Source organism: Pyrus communis, chromosome 2 (genome assembly GCF_963583255.1).
Source record: "Pyrus communis chromosome 2, drPyrComm1.1, whole genome shotgun sequence".
NCBI lineage: Eukaryota > Viridiplantae > Streptophyta > Magnoliopsida > Rosales > Rosaceae > Pyrus > Pyrus communis.
Genome location: NC_084804.1, coordinates 22160004 through 22169586, shown reverse-complemented (window position 1 = coordinate 22169586; position 9583 = coordinate 22160004). Strand labels below are relative to the sequence as shown.

At 36.8% G+C, this 9583-nt stretch overlaps 1 protein-coding gene across 1 annotated transcript; it reads right to left on the bottom strand.

The window, feature by feature from the left end:
- Positions 1-662: 662 nt before the first annotated feature.
- On the bottom strand, positions 663-9583 carry LOC137725285 (uncharacterized). The gene is made up of 18 exons (XM_068463920.1): positions 9298-9583; positions 8503-8676; positions 7877-8058; positions 7119-7224; positions 6862-6938; positions 6688-6775; positions 5795-5984; positions 5121-5247; positions 4468-4548; positions 4244-4345; positions 3970-4065; positions 3628-3702; positions 3176-3295; positions 2345-2473; positions 1709-1786; positions 1414-1500; positions 1198-1284; positions 663-1090 (listed from the first exon to the last, which is right to left on the bottom strand). Exons 1-18 carry the CDS (start codon positions 9350-9352, stop codon positions 1040-1042), a joined length of 1905 nt encoding a protein of 634 aa, XP_068320021.1. The 5' UTR covers positions 9353-9583; the 3' UTR covers positions 663-1039.

The following is a 9583-nucleotide window of genomic DNA, read 5'->3' as shown; positions in this document are numbered from 1 at the left end:
AAACTTGGGGTTGTTGTATCATTTCCTTGGAATGGGAATACTCCAATGTGAGCATGGAATTTTTATAAAGCAGAAGAAATATGCATTGTCTTTGTAACAGAATTGAGAGATAGTCGTATTCGATTTTGGTTTCCTTCTTCTTCCTCCTTCATTCTCTGCAACTCTAAGATCACAATCTCAGTGATTTCTAGAATTAAATCCAACTAGAATTCAAGCTAATCAGCTCTGAAAACACTAACACGAATGGCGGAGGGAAGCGGTTGACAACGGAGCTGAGGGGGATGAACTACGGATGTATAACATGGATTCAAAACATTCATGATCGGGATGTGAATGAGTCGAAATACTTATCCCTCGGTCTAATAGTAAACAATCTCTCTGAGGATTGTAAAAGATGTTCCACTAGAAATAAAGAGTCGTCCTGATTCTGTCTCTCCTTTTCTTAGGGCTTGTGTTTGAATGTGGGTGGATGTATAGTTTTAAGAGTTTTTAAGTGGGAATTTCAGTGCTACTATCTGTAGAATACTAGCACTGGAAAGGACTGGAAAACTCATCCCGATATTCTCTTGTTTTTAAAGTTCACAATTAGAGTTGGTTAAGTTAGTCAACTGAAGCAGAGTGCGTTCCTCACATTGCACCTCGTGACAGGCTAAATAACGATATAAAAAAACGTTACACGATAAAACTTTTTACGGTGGTATTCCACTTCATAAGTTGGGATCTCGGGAATGGCAAATTCACAACCAAAAATATTTTTGTTCTAAAAAATATTCTTATGGGGTAGACTGCATCCAACACCACCACCACTTTATTCTTTGGGTCCGTTAAGTTTTTCCACACATTGTTCGGAGTGAGCTGTGTACCGCTTTTGTGATATCTTCTATGGCAGACGAACTGTAATGATCTTTGGCCAGCCTCATTCGACAAGAGCTGCGAGTGTTATCCGTGCCCTCCAATATTCTTTCCCACCCTCGAGCGTTTGCTGCTCGGAAAGGAAAGAAAAATATGCCTGGGAGGCTACAAGACAACATCCATCTGCTCATAATCGTGATGTTTGTTGCCTAAAGGATGGATCGATGCAAACGACAACCTGTGACATTTATTTAGTCGCAAGGAAAAAAGGCATTTAGGGGAAATTGATTTGTCACACTACCACATCGAGAGTGAGACAAGTAAAAGATAGGACAGATGAATTACCTTCCCTACACTTTTACCGGAATGGAGATACTCCACAGCATCTGCAGCTGAACGGACGCCCAGAAACTGTTTTGGGTCTAACGAAACCTATAAAAATGAGCGCATAAGATACGATTAGGAGTATCATCAATTTAAAACCTAAGTCGTCCTAGGATAGAGTACAGTAAATTATTTAGGTGAGTGAAAAGGTTGAGCAAAGATAAGTAAAATATTGACCTTCAGCTTTCCCTTGGAGAAAAGATGAACTAGTTTATCCAGATGTTCTTGCCAAAGGTGACTGTATTGCACTAGGAAGAAACCAGCCTGAAGATATGAAATTTGTTAAATAAACATTTGCTACTATAGATGAATTCACCGAAAGATATTTGAATGCAGTTTCAATTCTCAAAGCAGTGCAATAGATCCTGTGAATGGATCAAATAATGACCCGATTATAGTATCCCAGTGACAAAAACAGTTGAATTGAGAGAATACTCAAGGAGTGTAGTTTAAGTATTCAGCAGCTACATACCACAGTTTGGCTTTTCGCTAAAATCTTTTCGCAAATTCCAGGATAGTTTGACGGCTTCCACCCATGCTCTCCTTGATACTGTGACCATAATGAATCATGTCAAAGGAATACTAAATCCACCAACATCAAACACAAGAAAATTCCTCAGCAGACGAGAAAATCCACATAATTGAATTTAAACAAAATCCAAATCTATAGAAATTTGAACAAACAAGGAAAGTTTTTTTTTTTTTTTTACCAAGTCAAGGGTATCCCAAAGGCTTCCTAGGCCCAAGGACTGTTAAAACCGAACAAGGAGATTATGTTTCTAAAGCTGAGCCTGTATATCCCAGAAATCTTTTACCAGCCCAGCATATGGTTAAGACTGCTAACTGGAGCTTGCACTGATATTTACCATTAATGGCGGAGACGGATGTGTCTGTTGGACTGCATATGTTGATATACAATTTACATAATTAATCCTATCAAATTTTCTATTAATATTCATACTATTACTACATATTTGCACATAACCTAAAATGAAAATCGAAACAAACCTTTTGGTATATTTCAATTTTCTATATCAAAGTCGGCATATCAAGTGTCAAGAAAGAAAATTATATTCTAGTAACGTTTATGCTTGCATGAATAAAGAACCTGAGAAATCATTCCGATCACAATGAGTCGTCCATAGACCGCAAGAGCATTCAAGCACAAATCAAACATGTCACCACCAACAGACTCATAGATAATATCAACACCTTTGGGATACTCCTTCCTTAGAACCTGCAAAATTGAAAGTTATCAATTAATGGATTGCATTGCTCCTTTATCTCCATCAGATTCAAAAGCATTTAGTTCTTTGTGGTGGCTGTTCCTTTATTCCTCCAAGACGTGCGTGGATCCATGTTATAAAGTGAATTCCATTTAGTTCAATTTAAACCTAAGAAGTAGGGATGACAAAAATGTGTTTTGACATTAGCGAGTGTTCTGACTGCATTACCAAACCATCTTCAGTAACGTATGTAATTTGGAGAAGGAAAACCTGATAAAACTCGAGAACCATACAAGCTTATGAGTCTATGACCTATGAGTCAAGGTTACTTCAACAAAATGGAAGAACTAGATTGGCAATTACCCAGTGCCAGATAATGATTGAGTCAGATTAATTCTATAATCTAATACCAACTGTAATAAGCCTCCTAACTTTGTGAAACTTGGGTGTTTGATTTGGTAGATTCAAAATTGTACTGATCTTAAGAACATTGCATTTCATCACATGCTTAAGGTAAATATTGATCTGAGGAGTCTTTGAAAATAAAAAGCACTAAGCAATCGGTATAAGAAGATATCGATACTATTAGCTGGATTACTTGACATATTGCATCACATCAAAGAAGTCATGAGTCCTTTTTCAGCTGAGAATTCCATCAAATACAACTAACGAAACAATTTCATAAATAAAGGGAAAAGATTAAAAAGGCATACAGTTTTGACATCTTCAGCTTTATAGTCAATGACTCGATCAACCCCCAATTCTTTCAAATGCTTTGCCTTTTCTGCACCTCCACAAGTTGCAACCACAGTATTTCCAGCAAGTTTTGCAAGCTATGCACATAAAGGACCACTAAGAGTAGTGTTTGAGCGAAGAAAGACAAAGGTTGGCATCATAGAATGTCAGAATTAAATGACAGGACAAAACATTTCGATCAATATGCACCAAATTTGGTGGGCTTTCAGGAGATAGAGGATGGGATTTTTTGCCCCAGAATTCCATCCCCTTGTTGATGTCAACGAGTTTGACATACTAAAACATTGGGTATGTATCGACAACATTTAGACAGTGAATACACTGATATCACAAATAGCCATACACCCTGTGGAATCGAACAAAAAAACATGCATATAAGAAAGAGCTATTTCCACATTTGAAAGCAAACCTGGACTGCAAATTGCCCAGTCCCCCCAGCAGCAGCAGTGACAAGAACTACTTTCCCAGATTCCATTTGTCCCGCCTAGATGCGCACAATAAAAAAAAAGTGTCAGACGAATAAAAATGTGGTGTCTCATTGAATAATTTAAACTATTAAAAACAACGAAGGCTACAAATAATATTACACACAATTACTAGAAAATTATTAGAAACTCCACGGGACGTTATCATTGAATAATCACCTAGGATTCAGCCAAAAAAAAATACAAAATACTGATACAAAAACACAAGTGCGCTAACATTTTTTGAACTACACATAGTTTTCCGACCACACACACACATATTTAACCTTTTCTAGAGCGATTGATGCGGTCAGTCCTGAAGTAAGCATAGCGACAACTTCTGGATCTGGTCTTTCCACAGGAAGGATGTGTTTTGAAGGTACCTAACCAAGTTGAAAGCTCATCAAATAACCTAGTTATTGATATTATAAAGAAATATATGAACAAAAATATAATAGAATCATTTAGTGTCATGAATTAGTGGAAACTTGGAAACGTCTGACATTAAAAATGAAAGACCATCTCAGTAAACATAGAAAAGATATTCTCCAGATAGTGTACCAACGTGAATTCTGCATAACTTCCAAAAGTCATGATTGCAGCAGGAGTACCAACTTGCAAGTTAGTAACAAAGTCCCCTACTGCTGCAATTATCCCCACAGCCTGCAACAGTGAAACAGTTTTGTCAACTAGACATCACAAATAGCAATAACCTTAACTTAAACATTTGTAAACCATCAGTGCACGAGTGATTGTTATGTTAAAAATTATAAATTGTCCTGCACCTCAAAACCGCAATCAAATGGAAGACGGGACTCGGTATCTTTGGTTTTGCCACTGAAATAACGTCCTGAACTGTAGTTTACCTATGAATAATAAGTCCTTGTTAGAGCATATATTATTTGCTTTACAAAAGGAGACAGCATCTTCAATATCATTATACTTGGTAAACAATTATCACATAATTAAAAATGCAAGAACAAAAGTATTTAGACTCCTTAGATTGTTCCCCAGCCCCATCCCATCTTATTCTACCAGAGCATCCCTTCTCTGTATAATTAGCACTTTTTCTCATCATAGAAGGTGATGCAGTCCCCCCACGGCAGCCTGTGTTGTGCATTAATTCAGTCCATTTTTGTAGACTGTAATCCAGTCTTGGGACCATGCCAAAGCAACTCCCATAGAGGCTGCTGCCTGGCCAAGTAATCATAAGCCTTAACTTTTACTCGCTAAAACACCTGATGGGACACTTCCCCTGGCAACTCATCATCCAGTATATCACTAAGTTCAGTCCAATTTTAATCATGTCTCAAAAGAAAACGTGCATCATAAATAAGAAAGAGCAACAGATATTAGCCAATACAACGTTTGATAGCAAAACATAAACTATGAGAATGAAAACTTAGAATCAATATTTCAAGGAGAGTCAGATGCTTACATCACTAGCATTGACACCAGCATATATGATTTTCACAAGAACACTGTGCGGTTCAATGGGTAGTCTCAATGGTGCACGCACTATGGAGGTAGCATTACGAAAATTGTGACTCAAGGTGTGAACAACTCTGAATAAAAATAACTGTTATTAGCTAACAAAAACTAATAACAAACCACTCGCATTCTTTCAAGAGATAATTTATGCTTGCTTCTGTGACCTAATGTTAAACAAAACATGAGAAAGATTTGAGCAGATAACAATTGAAACATGAAAGGAAAAGTTTTGAGACTACAATACCAAAGATATAATTTGTAGCGAGCATTTTACACACAAGCATGGCAATGCATTTAGAAAGTTCCTCTTTCTCAAAATTTCACAATCAAAGGATATTTGTAAGCCAAGTGCGGAAAATGGATACAATGACCAGAATTATGCAAAGCTTCATTTTCTACCTATACCAATAAAAGTCATCATTTGACAGACATTTAGTAGGAAATAGTCTACCAACTTTACCCAATATCATAATTTTGTTCTCTTATACAAGCCAAATTCAATTTATAGATTCACAATAAGATAAATCCAACCATACATTATAGTATATGGTAAAGCACCTAAGAGCTGATATCTTTCTGAAAAAGAAAAAGGGAAATAATGTTTGATGCATTATTACTCACAATTTCTCAAAACTTTCTGGAAGTTGAAAATTGAAAGGAGCTTCTACCACAGCTCTTTTCCTCAAACTTGAACGGCGAACCAAGTATTTTGCTTCTTCTGCGGGAGTTGGCCAATATTCCATGCCTCTTCGATTTGTAATCCATAGGCATGAGCCAGCTTTACTCTCATCAGTAATAAGCTCAAAAGCGCCTACAAATACAATACAACAGCTTGGAACTTGAGAACGTATATGAAAATTATAAAATATGATTGATCTATCAGTGATTGCATGATTCGAGATGAAACCTTTATTTAGGAATAAACATGGAATTTTCTTAAACCCAGAATTTTTACATTGTGGGCCAAACAATGTCCAAGAACCATGTCAGTCAGATGGCACACAGCCGCATATGCTAAAAGCTAGAAAACCTCCCCAATAGCCCTGCTGAAGGTTTTGACATTTGACTTCATAGAGTTGAGTGGAAAAGGACTAACTTTGCAAGTTACAGACAACAGAACATTTCTCAAAACACCCCTCCCAAACTATGGGGCTAAACATCACTCCAAAATTAAAAAATTGAAAATAAAAAAAAAATAACAAAACAAAATAAAAGCCATAATTTGAAACAAGCGAAGTATCCATAACTTGAAAAGTGCATCGGTTATCTACATGGGATCATCTAAAGCTAATAAATTAGACATAAAAAGCATCATTGCGGCTATACAACTGTTTTTGCAGATCAGCATAAAATATTTCTTGATTTTTTTTCCATATAATAGGGTATTCTACAATTTGAGTAAATCCTTGACCATGAGGTCAAACAAATCTAATACCTATCACTAAAATTTACAATCGCAGATGATTACTAGAATCACAAACTTCTTCAAAGAAAAGATTTTAGTAACGCATTACCTTTTACCACCATTTCCATGGACACATAACCGTCCATTAGACCAATGAATTTAGAACCCACCTTTGAGCCCATCTCAGTTTCAACAAACTGCATCAAATACGTAGGAAAGTGTTTTACTAAAATATTCCTTTGCATTGTGGCTAATATCAGTTGAATGTAAGTTACTATCTTACTTCAGGACAAAGTACATTGATGCGAATCCCTCGACGTTTGTATGGAACAAGAGATCTCGTAAATTGAACAACCCCACCTGCAAAAGCATTGTCTTATGATCAATAATGTATCAATGAAAATATTGCTGACAATATATATGCATGTTAGGTGTACTTTAGTTTATCGGTATCTGCTGATACTCAAAGAAAAGGAAAAAACTGACCAAAAGAAGAGTTTTGGAGAGCAAATCCGGACAAAGCTAGTACAAAGAACAAACCTTTGGAGCCAGAGTAGATTGGATCAGTATAGAGTGGGTAAAGACCTGAGGCAGACCCCATATTGATAATTACGCCAGGCTTTTTCAAAGCTTCCATAGTTTTAATCTGTTTGGAACATAGTTGATTCATTAAGACACTAATGTAGTCAACAGAGGTAAAATACCTTATGGCTCTCAATTTTCTTTCCTGAGATCAATAACGAAGACAGAAGAAAGACGCAGAACAGTTTATCATCACTTCAATAAGCGTAAATTGAAAGTCTTTTAAGCAAAATTCAGAGGGAGTAACCCATTATTTAACTACTGGGAAGAAAATAGGGACCACAGCAAAAGGGGCACAACATAGAAGAAAAGTAGAAACGTGCAAGACTAAAGATGATTCAAAAGGTCTCTCTGTCAGTAAAAAAATGGTGAAATGTTACCATAGTCTTCATAAACTGATGAAACAGCTTATCTGTCATTTATTGAAAGGCTTCACAAAATCACTTTTCAGTCCATAACAAGTGATTATTTTTTTCAATAAAATAAGGTAATAGATACCACTGGTGGTATAATGGCGTACTGAAATTGTATAACATAGCATAAGGACCTTCATGAATCAACAAAAGATATTCCTATGTTATGAAGATAGGAATGACAATATATCCCCTCAGCATTATCAATTAAAATTTGTTTGGAAATGATCATTGATAGAATTTTTGGGTTTTCAAAGACCTAACAAGTATGTCAGGAAAAAAGAGTCAAGATTCAAAGCATACCGCAAGGCGAGTGCAATCAATAACTGCCACCAGATTCACGTTAATTGTTTTCCTCCAGGTATGAGTACCATCGGTTTGATCCTTATCAAATGGTGTGAAAGTACCAATGCCTGCACTGTTTATACAAATATCCAATCCTCCAAATGTTGCTAAATGCTTCTCGAACGCAGCAGTTATATCTCCTGTCCATGACATAAAAAATAATGTAACTATCTGAAAGGTACCATCTGATTCCAAATTAATATAAAAGCCATATAGGATGATCGAGAAGATAACCTCTTCAAGTTTTAAGTTCGTGACAGTGAAATGCAGATGCATGTGCAGACTGGTAATCACAGAAACACGACCAAAAACAAAACTGGTTTTCTTTGATCTTCTTTTCTATATCAAAATTCTTTTAATCATGGCTCAATAGACTCTCATGAAACATGTATGATATTTTTTGGCCTCCCTGTAGAATGTTTGGTGTGTCATTGTACAGAGTAAGCATGCTAAAACTTACAAATAAACACAGTTCAAGCAGAAAGACAACATCACATGTCTTAGTTCTCAAATCTTAACCATACAATATTAACCTTCAGTAATTCCAATCATTGGCAGGACGGTTGTACAAACTGTTCACTCACCTGTATTTGAAACATCGCATTTTACAAACGCAGCAGACGGGAAACCTAAATTGGAGTGGAACTTGGCATTCTCCTTCTGAACAAGGGATGCAACTTCCTTCCCTCTTTCTTCAGAGAAATCGACGACTGTCACAAATATTCCCTTTGCTGCCAGAGCTAAGCTCAGAGCTTTTCCTACACAGAAACAGCCCACGGAATCACTAATAAAAAACAGCTAGCATCACGAAAACAATCATATTGCTAAAGAATTTGCGAGTCTACAATGTAAGTAAATTGTGTATGCACTGGGCTAGCGGTTGCGTTAAGAATTGGCCTGGATTTGAAGGCCTAGTTTGGTGTTTACGATTGGATTGGATCATTGGAATGGAAAACCCACTATATCCAAGGTAAGTTAGAATGAAGAAATGAAAAAATTATGTCCAACTTGAAGGTATGAGATGGATTACTCATCGAGAAAACTTATCCATCCCAATTCCCCGTGAAATGGGAGGATTAGAAAACATAATTTCCCTTAACGTGTAATCCCCTCAAATTAAAAAATGGTTCACCTCTACATTCACCATAACTTGAATCCAATGGATTATCCAATCCAATCCAATCCAATCCTCGAGACCAAACAAGGCCGAAACGGATTTGGACATTTCAAAAATCAAATTCTTTGTTCTCGTAAATTTTCACAATTCCGATTATACATACATACATAGATACATACATATATATACATATACACACACACAGAGTTAAACCAATACTCGTGTTGTTAAATTTGATGAACGTAAAAGTGAGGTGGTTCACCGATTCCGGAGGCTCCGCCGGTGACTAGAGCTGAGAGGCCTGCTTTTAGCTGCATTTCTCTGTTCGGGTTGACTTCTGAATTTGATCCGGGGATTAGCGATTCAGATAAAGCAGAGGGTGCGTATGGAGAAATGAGCAAAATAATTCGACTTCGGTGCTTCTTTTACTGCCGTTTCATTGCTTTTCTCGTCGTTTCTTAGTGGCGCGATTTGTTCGGCAACGGACAAAGGGACAAAAGGGAAGGAAGGGATGGCCGGCCTCGGGAGGAGGGAATTATCTATTTTGC

Bases quoted from the DNA above. Each gene is read 5' to 3' on its own strand.
- LOC137725285 (XM_068463920.1), bottom strand. From the start codon at position 9,352: ATGCAGCTAAAAGCAGGCCTCTCAGCTCTAGTCACCGGCGGAGCCTCC. The intron at 4,066-4,243 runs GTACACTATCTG...CAACTTGGTTAG, and splicing joins GTTATGCAGAATTCACGTTG to GTACCTTCAAAACACATCCT. The intron at 1,501-1,708 runs GTATGTAGCTGC...TCATATCTTCAG, and splicing joins TAGCGAAAAGCCAAACTGTG to GCTGGTTTCTTCCTAGTGCA.